The 18,744-nt window shown below is 43.0% G+C and overlaps 2 protein-coding genes across 4 annotated transcripts in view; both read left to right on the top strand.

Moving 5' to 3' along the window:
- Positions 1–3,698, top strand: part of PTPRE (protein tyrosine phosphatase receptor type E) — a 98,419-nt gene extending 94,721 nt beyond the window's left edge. For all 3 annotated transcript variants that reach the window (XM_051619192.1, XM_051619191.1, XM_051619193.1), the window contains one exon: positions 590–3,698. In XM_051619192.1, the coding sequence (XP_051475152.1) occupies positions 590–664 (75 nt within the window). In that variant the 3' untranslated portion in view covers positions 665–3,698. The remainder of the gene's footprint in view (positions 1–589) is intronic.
- Positions 3,699–10,547: 6,849 nt separating this feature from the next.
- The window catches only part of MKI67 (marker of proliferation Ki-67), a 28,236-nt gene continuing 20,039 nt past the window's right edge, over positions 10,548–18,744 (top strand). Inside the window, exons 1-6 of the mRNA XM_051616666.1 lie at positions 10,548–10,558; positions 11,105–11,200; positions 14,941–15,022; positions 15,104–15,219; positions 15,719–15,788; positions 16,665–16,740. Of these exons, the coding sequence (XP_051472626.1) occupies positions 10,548–10,558; positions 11,105–11,200; positions 14,941–15,022; positions 15,104–15,219; positions 15,719–15,788; positions 16,665–16,740 (451 nt within the window). The remainder of the gene's footprint in view (positions 10,559–11,104; positions 11,201–14,940; positions 15,023–15,103; positions 15,220–15,718; positions 15,789–16,664; positions 16,741–18,744) is intronic.

Here is an 18,744-nt window from a genome sequence, read left to right as displayed (position 1 = left end):
AAAGGGCTTTCTTTGCAGGTTGCAGTGAATTATGTATGGTGGCTGTGTGTGTACAAGGTATTAGCAGAAATCTCTTCTTTTAATTTTATAATATCACTTCTAAAAATACAACCTGGCCAAACGTGCTGTGACTGGTAGGAACTGGAGGCAGATAAACCAGGTGTTGTGAGTGTTGCAGGTGACAAAACACAGGAAGTAAATGCCTTTTAAGCTATCAGCAGCTGTTCTTTCCTACCTCAAAATGCCTGGGCTTACAGAAGCTCGCAGGTGGTCACTGAAAGGGAGAAATGGCTTTGGACTTGTTTAAACTTACCTGCAATCTGCAGGTGAAGCTTGGTCCAGGCACTTTCCCCCTATTGAATGCACATTTAACAGGTTTTCTGAGTCTTGCCTTTTTTGCAAAATACATGAACACGCAGATATTTTGTATTTTGAGAGCAGCTTCCGTTCAGTCATTTGGAACTTCTTTAGAGGCAATTTACCTCAAAACCCCTTTTTTCAGGTAGATATTTTCTCCATAGTCTAGAGGTAGGAATTGTGCCCTGCCACCACAGGACAGGTTGACTGATGCCTTTTTGTTGCTTTTCAGGAACAGTATGAGTTCTGCTACAGAGTGGTACAAGATTTCATCGACATATTTTCGGATTATGCTAACTTCAAATGAGAATTCCTGCCTTATTTTTTAATTTGTCTGTATAAATAGTTGTACATTCTGTTAATTTATTCCATGTCACTTTGATGGTTGACTTTACTGTAAATATGACCTGGTGTTTGCTCTAAAAAGTTGCATTTGCTGTATAAAGTTATTTCTTAAATATAAATACCTTCTAAAGCAAAGTATAATGTTCCTATACAGTTTATCACTCTAAGATGGTATAGAAATCTTTATTCTAAATAACAGTAAATTAATTACTGAAGGTCTATTTCTTTGATTATTTTTTTTCCCACTTATAAATATTTGTCAATAATGCTATCTTCCAGCTCTTGAAGCTTTACACAGGTGATTTACATTTCATACCAAAAAAAGAACTGAATTGTGGTACCTATGTTGAAATGTGTTTTGGCCATAAACCTTTCTTCAGTGTGGAAGTGGTTTTGAGGACACATTCTGATAACCTGCTGACTTCTCTGGAGTTTATTTCACAGATAGTCTCACTAAAGGCCAAGAGGCTGTTGGAGTGAAGTGCTGTTAATGGTAAAGGTGTCAGGATGTGGCCCTTCAGGTGTAATAATGCACAGTCCAGCTGAAAAGTGGAACTGCTTTTAAAGTTGGGTCTCGAGGACCTCCAGGTTGGTGGCAGCTCTACTTTGAGTCTCACTGTCAGTGAGGTCTGGTCAGTATAAATACAGCTGTGAATGTTTGATTTAATATAGCTTTCCAAGTCCATTTATTTTGTTCTTTCCTAAATACTACACCAGCTTAAATGAATTTAGAAAGACAATAATGGGAGTTTACCACTATTTTGAGGATATTTTGCATATCAGAAGAGTATATTTTGCAGCATCTGAACTTGTCTACTTGAAGAGGCTTTACAGCCATTGTCAGAAATGGATGTAAAGTCTCTCTAGATGCACGTGCATCATTTCCCACTTCTCTGAGAAGAGGTGAAAGAGATGAAGTCTTATGCCTAGATTCTGCTCAACAGAATAAATAACAGTATTTGCTAAAATTTTGACCAAACCATTTTACTAACAGTGTAATGCTAGCATTGTAGCAAAAAGCTCCTCAGTGTTCTTACCCTCCCATATATATATTATCAGAAAAGGGACGATTCCTTTATCTCAAAGGGGTATATGACTGTATATAGCTATATTTTTAATGAAAGTACTACTGATAATATAATTGGTGAAATCAAGTTTTAAAGTCTTTATTGTAGCCCTGAACAGGATATGCTTGGGGGTCAGAAATTCCAAAAATCCCAGGGCATCAGAATGTTGAATAATTTAAAAAGTATATCTTTTCCACTCTTTAAAATGCATATATGAATTAATGAGCACAAAGTATGTGAACATGTACTTTTTATGACTTAACTCATATGCAATAGTTCTGGCTTGTCCACTGGGTTGGGTTTTTCCAATGCAAACATAAAAGCCTTATTCAAAATAAGCAACTTACACTGTCATTTCACTGTTCTTGCACTATTTTATCCCATCACCATTTTTCATTTCTGGTAACAAATGGCACTCTACTTGGTGACAATGCAAGGAAAAGGGGAAGGTGTTCCCACCTCTCCGTCTGTTCCACATGGATTGGAAGGATGCAGCTTGGACACGTCTAAGCACAGTGCTCTGAACACTGCCCTCTGCTGCTTCTTGCCTTCCCATCGATGCACTTCTCTATTTATTTGTACAGTAAATTATGCACTTAGAAAAGATTGTTTAAAGACTTAAAGCTTTGCTGTGAGGAGATACACTCGAGCCACAGAAAAGGGCTGAGTAACGGAAACGAGTGCTGAGCAAGTTTACATCACTACTGCATGCTAAAACTTTATCTGATTTGAAAAAGCCATCAAATAAATTCAGTATGGAAACCAACACAGTGGGGTTTTCAGTATGCTCATTTGTAGCACAGGGAGACTCAGAGGTTAAATGATGACAGCAAATAATGTGAAGAAATTCCCATTGTTTCATGGTCCCCTTAGATCCTAATGTTGGGATCTTTCCAAATACTTAGCTTACATTGGAAAAATGATCTGTCTGTTGGACAGCCTGCTGGGTCCCTTAGATGAAAGCTTGGATTAGGAGTTGCCTCATGAAGCAAGTGGCAATGGGGGTGTGATGTTAGCAGGGCTCCACCTGTCCAGGGGGGTTGCTCCAAGGGATCCTTCTGCAGCGTGTCCCGGTTACAGCAAGTGGAGGGATGGGAGTCAGGGGAGACGTCACGTGCCAAGGGGGCACTCAGGTTTTAGTGCCTAACTATGGACATCTCCAGGAGCAAACAGAAATACCTGTAATGCATTCCAGAAGTCACAAGTATAGCTGCATAATTTTTTCCTCGTTGGAGAAGCTGCTTTTCCAGCCCGTGTTTGGTCACTGGAGGGCTCACGGCAGCACCTGGTGACAGGGGAGCTGTGCCCTGAGAGAGATGGATTTTCTCTTAGATTTTCCTGTGTTGCATGGAGTTTGCTTCAAAATGCCAAACAGCTGATTGGAAGTGGTACGTTCTGATCTGTGCGTGGCTTTGGTCACTATGTGACTTGACTGTTTTCATGTGTTAGAGCAGGTTCCAGTTCACCTCAGCATTTAAGCTTTGGCTTCACGGCATCTCTGTTCCACAAAAGGTTGCGGTTCCTCGGGTTCTCTCTTCCTGAAGCAATCCCTTAAGTGCTTTGCTGAATTGGGCCTTAATGAAGAATGCCTCCTGTAATTAGCAGTGTTTTTTAGGGTCTTTTTACGTATCAGTTTTTTAAACTTTTAAAATGAGCCTGACCACCTATGTTCAGTGTTTTGAAATGTTTTCATTTCCCTCGTACCATTTTTTTTAATGTAAAGCTGTTGAAACTTTTCTGAATAACCAAATTGTATTTAATTTGTCAAATCTTTATAATATATGTATGTATTATACAGTTTCAGCTATTATTATTTTCTTTTATTACATTTATAATTTGATCTTGCTGTGTTTTTAATGCCGGTGAATGTTGCTGAATTATTTGTATATGCAAATTGCAAGATCTAATACATCCTGATGCAAGAACAAAGCTGCGTTTTTATTCTCAAACTGTATTGCTTTCTTTAAATCTTTTAATTTCATTCCTGTACTGTGCCTTCATTTAAATTAAGCATTCTGGAGGAGTCGGAATCCATTGTCGAGATAAATAATTGTTCGGTGCTCGTCTGCAGCCCCTTGGGAGCCGTGTTCAGGTTGGTGTTGTACCTGAAGTGGTGCCTGTGAAGTGCACATCAAGTCGTGACAGATGCTGGCAGGGCTGGGTCTGCCCGGGCTGTGGTGAGAAGTAAGACTTCAAGAAGTGTTTGGATGATGCTCTCGGGCACATGGTGTGATTCTTGGGGTGCCCTGCACAGGGACAGGAGATGGACTCGATGATTGATGACTAGAGAGTCCAGAGGAGGGTGATGAAGATGATGGGGGGATTGGAGCATCTCTCTTATGAGGGAAGGCTGAAGGAGCTGGGACTGTTCAGCCTGGAGAAGAGAAGGCTGAGAAGAGACCATATTCATGTCTACAAGTATCTCTGGGTGGGTGCAGGGAGGATGGAGCCAGACTCTGCTCAGTAGTGCCCAGTGTCAGAATGAGGGACAACAGGCACAAGCTGGAACATGGAAATTGCCACTGAAATATGGGGAGAAACTTCTTTATGGTGAAGGTGACAGAGCCCTGGGACAGGCTGCCCAGTCTGTGGAGTCTCCATCTCTGGAGATATTCAAGACACCCCTGGATACAGTCCTGTGTAAAATGTTCCAGGTTATCCTACTTCAGTGGGAGAGCTGGACTAGATGATCTCTAGAGGTCCCTTCCAACTCCAGCAGTTCTGTGATCCTGATGGTTCCCTTCCAACTCAGCATAATCCATGATTCTGTGACTTGACAGTGCAGAGCTTTGGTTGTGACTGGTTGTGGCTGGTTGCAGCTGTCCCTGGTGAGTGGAAGTGTGGTAGGGAAGGTTAGAGGAGAGAGCTCAGTGCACAACAAACCTTTCTGTGCTTTTCTCTGTAAGCTTTAATAATGCCATGGTACACCTTGGTGTCACACCAAACAATACAGCTTCCCCTTCAACTGTGTCAGCCATTATGAATTGAAAGCCCTCTCTAGTTAACAGCAATTTCTTCGTTGATCTCTGTGGGCTTCACATGGGGCCTCATGTGCCAAAAATAATCAAGAAGGGTCTCGGTGGGAACAAGGGGCAGGGGAGGCTGGTGGACACCTGGAGTAACCATGCAGAAAGATCACCATCCTAGTGTCAAGCTGCTGTCACCGAGATTTGAAAAGCCTGAATGTTCCTTGTCAGGTGTGATTTCATGAAGCAGTATTTCTGTTTGACCTCTCGAGCCCCGTTCCATCTGGAGCACCTGACATTTGGGAGGTACCTTTTCCATGCAGATAATTTTCTAATTGTTTTTTTTCCCCCCCACGTGTTTGGAAGAACTTTCAGTTTGCGTGTCCTTGTGCACTGCGTGGTCACCTGCTACAGAACTCTCTGCTGGGGGATGTTTACCAAGTGCCTGATCCTAATATTGAATGGAACCATCCAGGAGTAACTGTAGCAACTTGTTTGCCAGGAGTAACTTCACTTGTAAGTTGCTAAAGGTAGCAGGCATGAGCATCCTGGAGAGACAGATGTCTTTGCTTCACCAAGGCAGATCTGCTAACCAGGAGTTTGCCTGTGGAGTTTTAAATACAGGGATGCACCACACTGACATACAAGAGCCTTGGAGACATTGGTGTTCAGGAAAATATTGCTGCTTCTTACTGTGACACTAAAGAGTACTAAGTTAAAAGTATATTTTCCATTACTTATAAAAGCTGTTATATATATGTATTTTTATTTTTTTTTAATAATTCCAGATGAACTGGTACAATATTTTGTGTGGTTGGGTCATATATTTTTAGCAGATCTCGAGCAGCACAGCTTGTGAGCCCACTGAAGGTTAACTGTGTGTGAGACAGACAGAGCCTTTGTGTGGCTTCAGAGAGTGGAGGAATCTCAAGAATTAGTCAGTTATTAATGAACCATTGGTTAATTTATAATTATTGATAATCATAATTAGTCTCCTTCACTGGAGACATTCAAAACCCACCTGGATGCGTTCTTGTGTGATGTGCTCTAGGTGACCCTGCTCTAGCAGCGAGGGTTGGACTAGATGATCTTTCGAGGTCCCTTCCAACCCCTAAGATTCTATGATTCTATGATAATTATTGAATACTAGAGAATGGCACAATTTCTAGTACAACAAGGTACTGTCCAGCAGTGTAGTAGAATCACCATTTTCAGATTGTTCAAGCTAAGTAACAGGGGTTACAAACTATGAGGTGAAGAACGACTTTCTTCTTGTCTTCGTCTCAGGGCGCTTCTGTTTTGGTCTCAGGATCAGCAATAAAAAGCATCTTTGTTAACATGCAACAAATAATACTGTTTTTAGTAACAACAAAGCTGAATCTGTAGCAAGGGCTTGGATCAGGTTATCTTCACCTCCTTGAAGCAGCTGACACGGCTGGTTAGATACTGTATTGGTGGTAAAGTTTTTGCATTTGCCTCTAACAACCTGTGAAGAGATTGTGGTGAGAAGGTGACAGTAAAATGCGGATCCAGTGGGTGGAAGGGCTCTTCTCACAGACACCCTCTGCTGTCTGCTGGCCCATGAACAGTCTGTAACAAATAGATTTGTTACAAATCTGTAACAAAACAGAAGAAGAAGAACAGAAGAAACGGAAACAATTCAACCCTACAGAAGGTATGAAACCTTTTAGCAGTCGTGTCTACAATCATAGCTTTGGGTTAATTACCGGTACCTTTTAGCCTTCTGCATTTCTCCAGTGTTTTGTTGGGTTTTGTTTTTTTTCTTGGCTCTTCTGATAAGAACATGCACTAGGTGGTGGTTTTTTGTCCCCCGCTTCTCAACATGCCCAAGCAATACCATAAAGACCTTGTACTTCTCCAACGAGTTTCTGCATTTTACATCTTGAGATGCTGACTCTGGGTATGTTTTTAGAAACCCTGCTTTTCAAAAACACATTTTCATTGTTAAGAACTGTTCCTGAAATGTATTTATTTTAATAGGCTCTTTAAACAGTGTAAACTAAGCAAGATCAAGGATGTGTTTCTATGTAGGGCATGTATGTCAAGTCCAGGCTGTGCTTTCCTTCACAGAGATTTTGCTCAGTGCATCTGAGAATGTTTCAAGCAATTTAACTTCTCCATGAATGTTCTTCGTCTTAGGTATTAAAGGATTATGTTGTAGTTTAGAGCTTTGTTTTACTGTCTTTTATACATTTTCTGTGCTACTTTGCACAGAGTAGGAGAATTACTAAATTATTAATCAGGTTGAGACTTTGCCAAGGAAATGCTTTTCACAAATAATCCTTTTTTCCCTTTGCCTGTTTCCATTGCACCAGGAGTTGTCCCAGCACTTCCATCAACGTCACGCTCAAACGACTTAGAAATTTGAACAAAAGATCTAATTTGTGACTTGATGCCAGTCAGGGAGATGCAAAGGAAGCAAAACCACACCAGCCTGGAAGAGCTTGAGGAGGATTTATGCAGCAGGGATGTGGCAGGGTCAGGCAGTGACCTGGTCTCTGTCAGTGATTATGTGCCTGTCTCTTGGAGACACCAGTACGAGGAGAGAAATAATTGGGGTTTTTTTTGCTTTTATGTTATTTTGCTTCAAAATTTTACAGGAGGGTTTTCTAGTTGAGATCTGTATGCTAAGCACGTGGTAGCCTGAGGATCAAGTACAAGCCCTTTCCAAGGAAGCAGCAGATGGAATAGCTCTCCCCCCATGCTGGAGGACAGCCTGCTTGAGCTGAGCTTGATGCAACCTGCTGGATTCAGGGCTACCTGGTCTCCCTCACAAATCACAGACTCTTCCACAAACAGCAGATGTGCAAAAGGGCTGAATGGGCAATGCAAAGTCCCTCCTTAGGATGACAGGTGATCTGTGGCAAAGTTTCCAGGAGTAGGAATTTTGTTCCCAGATGAAAGGGTTTTAATTGTTTTATGTCAGTGACACTGACACTGGTGTGTTATCTGACTCGTCCTGGGGCTTTGTAATTGCTGAGGCATAGGGACCCAGAACAAGGACATGCCCAGTCCCAGGTACAGAGTGTTCACTGCCACTAGAAAGATTATATATTTCACCATGACATTGTGTAGTTTTCTTTCCAGTCATCTTCCATGGCTTGGAATGCTTGGTGTGAAAACAGCCTGCTGGAAGGCTCGGCCTGGAGATGAGCTTTGATTTTGTTTGCAAAGTACAGAAGGTTTTTGCTTAAAAATCCTAGTGCTTCCCATCCCACACAGAAGTTTGATCTCTTGCAATTCATTTCCCTTAGTTTGTGGTGCTGTGTTCTTTCCCCATTTAAAATAAACTCATTATTTCAAAGTATATATTAAATGTGAGTGGGAAGCACTTTGGAAAACATATCCCATTTGTTCATAAGCAGATTCCTCACACATGAAATTATTTGTCAAAACTAGGTTCTGTGTCCGAACAGGAGCATTCACAGAAGCTCAGATGCAGTATGTCAGTGTAACGACCATCATTTGAAGAAAGTCTACTGCCAAAAAAGTTCAACGTTCCGAGATTCCTCAAACAACAACTTGCTACCCTCTGCACTTGGCTTTACACAGCGTGAGCATCTTGAAGTTTCTATTTTTCAATGTCCAATGAAAAGATCATAAATTAAATCCCATGGAGAACTGATCTGTGATGACAGAATTCCTGCTAATCCCAGCTACGTGAGCACTGGTTTGGCAGAAGTTGGCAGTTCCCTCATCACGTAGCAGGTGGAATTCTGCCTGAACTTTCCGTCTTGGCAGTTCTAGCAGCAGTAACAGCTTCAGCTGGAGCTTGAGCTTTCTTAGGCTTTCTGTTTAAAAAACAGCAGTAGTAGAAATCTGTGAGAAATGAGCTGCTTTCATTCCGGGGCTTCCAAACCACCTGCTCAGCAACTGGAACAAATGGGCTGCTGGGAGGATCTTCATGTGAGGAATTAAGATGCTCATTTTTCTAATTCTCTTTATTTTGTTGCTCTTGTTCTTCTCTTGGCTCAAGACCTCAGCCCCAGTTTGCTTTAGTGATTAGGGGCCTTTGTCTGTTATAATTAAGTCCTGAAAAGGCCCATGGATCCTGCTGCTGGATCTCAGTGGAGTCTTTTTCCTAATTACCTGTTGATTGGTTGACTAAGGTAAAAATGTCTGTAGGACAAATCTAAAAGGAGTGGTTTAAAATAATTTCAGCACGTTTTTGAGATCTGGCAGTTTTACTTGGACAGGTATGCTGATGTGCCCCTCAGCTTGTACTCCTGGCAAATTAAACGTTCACAGATACAAATTAATGTAACAGCAAATTGAAGCCTTGAAGAAAATGTCTTCTTTTTTTAATTATTATTTTTTTCTCTGCTATGGATCTACTTTTTCAAATATTTGTGTTTCTGCTGTTCAAGAGGACACTGCTGCTCCTCAAGGCAGATGTCAAGGCATGCTTAGAGCCTTTATTCCAAGTTGTGTTTTCCTGGAAGTACTTTTGTGTTTGCAGAGACAGGAGGGATGTGATGGGATTGGGTGCAGTGAGTGTGCCAATAACCGCTGGGTGCTATGGCAGAATGTATAGTTATTGCCACCCCACAGGGTTTTGTTTATTTTTTAAATCCCCAAAGCTTTGGTCAACATAGTGCCCATGTAAGTGGAGCAGCAGAACTGCTCTTTGCTCAGTTTGATCAGATGTGGGCTGGGAGAGGCTGGAATGAATTTAGCTTGCAAAGAGTTTTACTGGTGTAAACGTGTTGTTCAGGTATAAAGAGACTTGCAAAGGTCTCCGGGAAGGGTCTGACATTAATACCTGTTTATTGGCAATGATACCCAGCGTTAGGATTCTGCTTGGTCTGAATGTTTTCCATCTAAACACAAGGTGTCCAGAGGCAGTTAAGCTGTCGTGACAAGCTGGGGGTGTAATAATGTCATGACTTCATATGCTGAACTAAAAAGTAAAATCCCACCGAAGCTTATAGACTTTGGAGTAATTTAATTCAAAGGGGAAAAAAACCCAAACAAACCACAAAACACTTAAAAAGCTGTTTACATCTAAGTGTGTCACATCCTGAAGTCACCATCACATAGTGTTTGAGGCAGCCTAGGTAATTAAATAAAATAGGAGCAATATCAAAAGGAGTTCTGTTGGGTGAGAAACCTGCTTTTTTTTTTTATCCTTTGAAGCACAAAAGGCTGGATGACCTTGGAAAAGGCCTTTCTCCCTCTGTATCTCTTTATCCCAGGCCTAGAAGTTCAACCTGGAATGAAGGTCACCAGATTCTGCACCTCATTATTGCGTATTTATTATAAAAATAAAAAATCTGGCATCACTCAACAACCTTTTTATCCCTTGGAGTTTCCCCAGCCATCCCGGGGCTGGAACTGTAACAGTGGGGTGTTGGGGCAGAAAGGAAGGAATTGGGCAAGGCTGTTGTTGCTGTAAATTAGCAGAGATTAATATTTGCTTTTTAAAGGAGGCAGATAATCAAGATGTTTGGGGTTTATAGATCTTGAAAGACACGTCAAAAATACTGTGCGAGTTGGAACCCACACGGCTCCTTCAGGGTGTTTTCCCTGGGGTCATCTGGGAAGATGAAAAAATAGGTTGAAGCGTTAGTGACCAGTTGCTGTTTCGTGGCTAGGAAATAGAGGGGGAAACTGCGAGGAATTCAGACTCTCTTATGCATGTCATGCAGGGTATGTTTAAAATACCAGTTTGAAAAAAAAAAAAATTACTCAGAATTTCTGGAAGTACTTTGGGTCTGTGCTTATTTTTGAATATCTTTTCTCTCTACTTGTACAGCAACAGGAGCTAATCTGCTTTGGATTTTAGGGCACCATGGCCCAAAAGTGAGATTCTACCCAAGGAACTTTCCTTGGCTAGTTTCAAATTATGGCTCCTTCTCGTTTTGGTTTTTTTTTTATTACGAGGAGGTGATCTCGTTGTTCGGAGATGAGTTTTTAAGTTCCTACAAAGGCAGGATAGCAAGACAAAAACATGAGCCGAAGGAATGACGAGGATGGGAATGATGCTGAAGTTGTCTAGGACCACCTCTTCCTACCTTTGTGTGACTGAGCTGAACGCTGGTTACTTGCCAGTTATTTGGTGGTTTGGATTTTATTTATTTATATATTTTTTTGGTATTTTATTTATTTCTGTCTCCAAATACAGTGTTTTGTCTCCATTGTTTGTCTTGCAGGTTCTTGATTACAGCTTAATGGATTCCTCTCAGGGAGCAGAGGCGAGAACCGAGGGTTTATAGATGAATTAAGGTAATTAAAGGGCTGATTAAAACGGATTTTAAATCCTAGTTTTTTTTTTTTTTTTTTTTACTGCTGCTTTCTCTCACCTATCCTTGCTCTCCTTTATTTTTTTTCTTTCCCCCTCCTTTAAAGCCTCACAATTTTACGTTTTCGCCCAATTGCCAAGAAGACCAGCGCAGAAAGCAGAGCTGCTTACATCGGGTTTAGAAAGCGGCAGCTTGGAGCGACGTGAGGCGACTCTGGCCCTTTTATTTTTATGCTGGCCTGAGGCTTTCTCGGGAGAGGTGACTTTTAGGGACCCAGCCGAAGCCCCTAAGAGTCCCTTTTTTCCCCTTTTTCCCCTTTTTTTCCCCTTTTTTCCCCTTTTTTCCCCTTTTTTCCCCTTTTTTTCCCCTTTTTTTCCCCTTTTTTTCCCCTTTTTTCCCCTTTTTTTTCCCCTTTTTTTCTCCCTTTCCCCCCGGAGATGCCGCCGCAACCGCCGCGGGGCGGGGAACGGCGGCGGTTTGAAACCAAACCGCCTCCGCGCCTGCCTCCCATTGGCTGCCCCTCCCCCCCACGTGACCGCCCTCCCGCCAATCGCCGGCAGCCGCGCGCCTTTTTAAAATAAGCGAGCGGCGGGGGGGGAGTGGAAGGCTTGGTGTGGTGCGGCTTTTTTTTTTTTTTTCTCCTTCCGCCAAGCTGCCGTCAGGTAAGGCTAAAAGAGTCCGGCCGCCGCGGGCCGCCAGTCGCGGCCGGTGTGTCCCGGTCAGTCCCGGTGTGTCCCGCCGGCTGTGACAGGCGGTTGCGGGGCGGTTCCGCGGCGGGGCTGGCTGGCTGGCGGACGGGCGGGCGGGCTGTGCTCTGCGGACCCGGCGCATGGATACGGCGGGCGGGCGGAGTGCGAGGGCGCGCGCGGGCGGGCGGGCTCAGTCCGCGGCGCGGCCTGACGGGAGGGGCCGCGGGGTCGCCCCTCGGCGGGGCCAGGTAGGGCCGGGGCGGCCGCGGCGGGGAGGGGAGGGAGGGGAGGGCTCGTCCGGGCCCTGGGGACGCGGTGTCCGGGGCTCCGAGCCCTGGGGACGCGGTGTCCGGGGCTCCGAGCCCCGCGGGGAGGAGCTGGGGCCGGCTGCTGCTTCCCGGCGGCCTCCCTGGCCCACCCGGGGTCCGGTTCGGGTTCCGCAGCTCCCGCGGGGTTTTGCCGCTTGTAGGAGCGGGGGGGGCAACTGCTAACGGGGCGCCTTGGGTTAAGGAAAACGAAAGGCCGACGGGGAGAGGCTTTTCTGAAGGATACTGTCAGATTTGCCCTCGGGCGCGTTTCGTTGTGGTGTTGTTTTGTGTTTTTTTTTTTTAAGCAAATATGTTATCGTATGAAACTCGGCAAAAAAAAAGTTTGGAAGGTGACAGAGCCCCGGGACAGGCTGCCCAGAGGGGCTGTGGAGTCTTCTTCTCTGGAGACTTTCAAACCCGCCTGGACACGTCCCTGTGTGATGTGCTCTGGGTGACCCTGCCCTGGCAGGGGGGCTGGACTGGATGCTCTTCCCAGGTCCCTTCCAACCCCTAGGATCTGTAATCGGTGTTAATCGCATTTAGTGCCCTTGTTTTTAGCTTGCCGCTTCCTAACGTATTTAGTAGTGCACTCCACGCTTGCTTTTTTGGGGGCTGCTGGTACTTCCTTCGTGGCACGCTCGTATTTGGAAGCGAACGGAGCAGCAAACGCTGGGAGCTGGGGTTTTTTGCAAGTCAAACGCGATTCCTTCTGCTTTCTCTGTGCGTGCCCGCAGAGGTGCACTCGCCGCCCTCGGAGCTGTACCCGGCAGCAGGGCATCCCAGCAGCTGCTCAACCTCCAGCCTTCCTTTCAGCTGCCATCCTTTCAGCTGCCTTCCTGCCCGGGCTCCTCCGTGGCAACGCCACCATGCCCTCCTTGTTCAGCAGGAGACAACTATCATCAGCTGGCTTACGTTAAAATCAAGCCTAAGATCCTCCACGCAGATAAGACAAGGTGTCGTATCTAGGTGTAAGCGGGGAGGAGCGACTGTTGAGGTGAAAATCGTTTTAAGTTGTTTGTGGGATGGAACCTAACGTGTGTTGGCCCCGAGTCTTTGCAAGGGCTCTGATGGGTAACAAAACATCCTGCCCATGTCGAAGTGATATAACTGGGTTTGCCTGGACACGTGATGGCTGCTCTTGGCACCAGTTCCTGGTTCCTCCAAACGCTTGTACCTTCTGCTTCCCCTCTGCAATTACAGTGTTTACTCAACGTAAATAATTCCCAGTTTCTACACAGCCAAGCATGTGGGAATGGCACTGAGATTCTTCTGCTGTACACTGGGAAAAGCTTATTGAACAGAAGCAAAAACAAACAGTTACATTGATTTACTTTCACAAATACATAAAGCGTTATTTGGATGAGTAACGGTGATAATCTTTTCCAGGTAAGATTCCTTACATTTGAAGATGCCACTCTTTGGGAATGTTGTTGTGATTAAAAGGAATGGGACTGATGGAATTACCTTTCCACTCACTGCAAGTTCTTGTTTATTTGGAAGGTGAGAATCAGTTCAGTACTTGCACACATTGAAACAATATTAGTGATATTGTTCATCCAGCTTACGTCTTTAATGCTTATTTGCAAAAATAAATGTCTGTTTTATGGATCATCTTCAGGGGAGGGAAGGTGACACTGGGCTGACGTTAACTGTAAGACTAGAAATTTTGCCACTGCTTTTTTGTCCTTTCCTTGCCAGAACTACTCTTTTTTAAGTTTCTGGCCAAAGGATACATTGTTGCCAAACAAGTGATGGTGTTGTTTTATCCAGAGGCAATTTCCAGATAATTGACTAGTGAAAAGAAGGGTTCATGGCTTGTATTTGATCATCTTCACTACACCAATGCTCTTCTCAAATTTCAGTTTTGTTCAGGGTTTTTTTGGGTCTCAGAATCCTCAGTAATGCAAAATATCAGCCAATATCTGGAATTTAAAATTAAAAGTTAATAAGAACTTAGACCTTCTGCTCCAGTCTTGAAACTCACTTGGACTTACACACTTAAATGATAGTGAGTTTTGAGCTTGATCCAGCTATTTTACTTCAATGATAAAATTAATGTACCTGAATTGTGTATGTGAGGACTTGGTTAGATGACCTTAAATAAGTGAGCTTCAAATAAAATGTGTTTGCTTCTCTTAAGCTGGGTCTGTTCAGCACTTTGCTGACTGATAGATATCTTAAATGACTGTAACCATTCAGTCCTGGATCAGCTTCCCTAGTGGAAGTCCCTTGGAAGCCCCCTGGGGTCAGTACTGTCCTTTGGCTCCAGCAGGGATGCTTGGACAGGCTTTGCTCTAAGGTGCAAGCACTGATTTCTGCTGACTGCGGCCATGAGGAGTGTCAGGTACTGCTGGGAACAGGACCTCTGCTTGAGTGTTGCTGCCCCAGAGCTACAGCATGTCAAAAGCATTAGAAAGCAGCTTAAAAAAAAAAAAACAGAAACAAAAAGTGTGTAGACTTTGAAACGCTGCTTTGACTTACTAACAATTTTAAGAAGGCAGAAGTGGCTCTCGAGGTGAGAGCAAAGCTCCAGCCACCTAGTACTCAGAGGCTGATCAGTAAACAGCCCTTCAGTGTGAGCTTAACAGCTGGTATTTTCTAAAAATATTCTGCAAGTCTGGAAACAAGTAGTCTTAGACCACCAGGTGAGTACTGTAGACGTGTCTCTTTCAGCTTGTTGTGAACTACTTTTTCCAGAACTTTGGTATTTCCCATTTTGGTTTCTGATACAGATTCTCTGCTGCTGTGGAAGTCTGAGCTCCTGTTATGTTTCCCTGTGGTTGAAAGACTTAGGTAGTTAATTTTCTTCATGTTGCCAAATGTAATGAAGTATCATGCTGCTGTATTAGTCCTAGCTGAAAAGTTGCCAAGTCACCTAACTCTATAGTAGTCAGATCTTTCTGTCTTCTGTGTGTGATGAAACTCAACCTGTGTTTCCTCCACAGGAGACCAGAGTGTGATATTCGCATCCAGCTGCCTCAGGTCTCAAAAGAACATTGTAAAATTGAAGTCAATGAAAACAAGGAGGTAAGATACATGTGTTTCAATGATAGTTGCATTGCATTGCTGTATCTCATCAGGCTACTGAAGTGTTTGTTTTCTTTCTAGGCAATATTGACTAATTTAAGTACAGTAAATCCCACCAAGCTGAATGGAAGTTGTTTTCAGCAACCTGTACCTTTGAGGCATGGAGATGTGCTAACTATTATTGATCGTTGTTTCAGGTAAGTGCTGCTGACAGACTGGTCATGCCTTGATCCTAGACTGTGTTGTTCTGCAGGCAGAGTGTGCAGGGAGCTTTGTGGGCACAGGCTCTTCCTGCTGGACAAAGATACACAAGATGGCTGTGGATAAATAGGATAAATTAATGTTCTCTTACCATCCTCGGAAGCAGAAGTTAATCCAGTCTATTTCTTTACAGAGTCTTAATAATCTTCTTCAGAAGGCAGGATAGCTTAAAGATATTTGTTTTTAACACTTTCATATAATGTTAAGCTAAACCAATAAAGATGGAATTGTCTACAGAGATAATTTTGATTTTGTTTCAAGGGTAGTAATTTGTAGGGGAAAATTTAGAAGTACTTTCATGTAGTTAAAGTCTTTACAAGTAATATCTGTATGTGGCTGGGAATGGACGACAATTGCTGGGTCATGTATCTTAATGGGAATTGAGTCATCAGCTGTTTGACAAAAAATGGTTGTCTTTTAAAATATTTCTTCTAGATTTGAATATCCTGTCCAGTCAACTCCAAGAAAGAGGCGTTCCAGATCTCCAAAAGATGAGACACTGCAGGTGATTTGTGGCCTTGGGCTTATTTCTTGCAAATATGCTGGTATTGGCAGGGATATGGTATTCCTTTTCCGTGTTCTGTGTTCTTATTGGGAATATTTTTTCAGCCATAGACTACTTTTCTGTTTGAAAATAAACTCCTTTAGATAAATACTTTTTAAAAAATTGTAATTGATTAATTTTAGACTAGTAATGGCTACTTAATAATCTATGATGCTATTAATACAGGTAAGCCTTTAAAAAATAATCCTTAGCTTTTTTGAAGAGAGGGAAGGGTACAGGAAACGAAGAGTATGGGCACTGGTTATCCTTGTACTTAAAATACAGAAGTTTGCCCTAGAGAATAGGCTTTTTTGTCTTTGTCAAAAATAATCTGGTGTTCTGTGTGCTACTTCACTGATGTATTGTTGGAATTAATAAATATCAAGCTAAGCCTATCTTTTAATAATTTCTTTTCATTAGTTTATTTTTTTATTCTCAGCAAAGTTTTCTCCCTCAAAGGGACAAGTGCTGGTGTGTGAGTTTTCTACTAGAAGATTATTTTTAATGTTATAGTTCTCTTATTTAAATTAAAATCTTCCACTAGGTCTGGCCAGGTGAGATCCAGATGTGCTTGTGTAGATTGTTATGCTATGGCCACTTTTTGGGCTAATATTTTAATGATAAAACAAGTCTTAAACTCATGTCACATAGAGCTTCACGTGTGTCTTGCTCAAGGTTCTTAAATTTTGAAATATTCAAGAATTTAATTTGAATGTGCTTAAGCCTGTTCAGTAAACAGTGCATCTACTTCTGTACATCTGGCGGTTTTCAATATGCAGTTGAAAGCTAAACTGTAAAACACTTGTTGCTCTGCTGTAATATTGTGCAAATTTACAGGTTCTTCATGTTCAGCAGGTGGCAGAAGTGGAATTATACAAACAAACTCCAGGATCTAAAAGTCTTCATGCTTCAGGTTGGTACCCATTTTATGGGGGCTTTCTTTTCTTCTTCCCTCTAAACTTCTTTTGTTCTTAGCATGAGAGGAAAGACAAGGTCAGAAAGAGCAAAAGAAATGTCTTAAAACTCTCCAGGCTGTGTGCAATACACCTGGTTATGTCAGTGTACTGTCTCATCATGCTTGGATACTGTCATTTCCCAAAGCCAAATCCTGCCAGGAGAAATTTAATTTCAAATGGACATTAACAGTTAGCCTGGAATTGTCAAAATCCATATGTAATGCTTGAGGTCATTTGTGCAAATGCAGTGTTTGAAGATCATAGCTAAGAAAGGAGTTCAGTAAAGAAGGGAGTTCAGTACACCAGCCTTGCCAATGCAATACACTGACAGGGTGAACTGGCAGGTGAAACAATTATCTGTTCCATTTTACTTCTCAGCAGCATCTAGTACATCACGGCAAATTCACTTCTTTGTGGTTAACATTAAAATTTCAGTTCTGTGCTGACTTAGAGTACAGCTGGATCCCTTTGGGCAAATACTGTGTTACCTCGTGTATTCTTCCCTAATAAGACACTGGAACAGGTATCATTTTGGGGATACATAGCAAGGCTTAATTTTACTTGTTGAAACAGTTTACAATGGCTGTTTCATGTAGGCCCAGTAAAAATCTAGACCACAGGCTGGTTAAATGCCAGGACTTCACCTTCTCATCCTTGTTTTAAGTAATGCTAATTTTCATGGGAAGTGACAAGGTTTGTTAGATGGATGCTATTTATCTACGGGCAGGTTTGATTTTTGTGACAAATGTTTGTCTCGGTGCAGAACACTCGGCATGTTTGCAAGTGTTACCATTTCACTGGGGGATTGTGAGCACATCTCTAGTCATAGGAATCCGGTGACAGGTTCCCCCGCACTGCCCTACAGTACAACAGTCTCTGCTTCACTGTTCTGTCACTTGTAAGGGAGCAACTTGTCAGCTTGTGTCGCCAGCCGATACTGGGGGGCTACTGGCTGTCAGGTGCTTCCGTGACTTCCCCCCCCTCCGATGTGGAGGGGTTTTGGAATAAGCCTGAGGGTCTCACGTGGCTCTTGCCTCTCACAGAGGAACGGGCACTGCGGGACTGTATCTTAGAGTGGTGGTTAGAATGCACACCCCCACCACACTCACAAATTGCTGCTGAGACCAATGTTTACTTCACTAATTAATCGGTTTATTAAGGGTTAACACAAACTGAAGGATGATGTTTAGGGAAAATATAACTGTAAATGGCTACCAGGGATATATATATATACATACAGTAAGAAAGTGTCCTTTAGGGAGGTAATGCAAAAGGTCCTGTGTTTTTAAGGTGTTCTCTCCGAGAGAGGGTTGAGGACCAAAGGGAGGGGGAGGAAGCCCAACCTCAGTCCTCCTTAAGAAGGTGCACTGTGTGTGCAAGTATGAGGAGAGGAGTGTGTGTGGTGATGTTACCCTCCGACATCTTGTCCCCAACAGCTCCTTTCCTGGTGGCAGCAGCGGCTGGTTGGTCGCCCATCCTTTCTGTCCCTGTTGTTTTGGTTTCAGTTGTCCTTGAGTAGCAAGTCTGTTTTAGTCCATTAGCTGGCAGTAATCAGCAGAAGGCCTTCGCTGGCTTAAAAGGTATTTTGTTTAAACTTACGTGAGGGAGAAAAGAACAGTTTCCCACAGCTTGGTAAAAAAAAAATACTGTCATATGTGCCTGTGGTTGGGTAAAAGCTTCACAGAAAGATCTGATTTCCTGGTCTTACCCATGTCTCTCCTCCCCTTCCACCCCTTTTTCCATTTGCTGGAAGATAATTGGCAGCTTTTCCATGTATGTCAGGTCTCTGCCTTTGTCTTCACATGGTTTATTTCCCATCACAATTAAGAAAAGTCAGCATGTATCAACATTTGTATCTACCAGATAGAAATACCAGATAACCATCATGCCAGGTGAGCTCTGCTAGCTGGTGTGTGCCCCTCGTGGGAAAGACCAAGTGGAACATGCTGCCTCCAGCCTCC

Source organism: Apus apus, chromosome 4 (genome assembly GCF_020740795.1).
Source record: "Apus apus isolate bApuApu2 chromosome 4, bApuApu2.pri.cur, whole genome shotgun sequence".
NCBI lineage: Eukaryota > Metazoa > Chordata > Aves > Apodiformes > Apodidae > Apus > Apus apus.
Note: the sequence above shows the minus strand (reverse complement) of the source record. Positions and strands in the feature narration are given on the sequence as shown.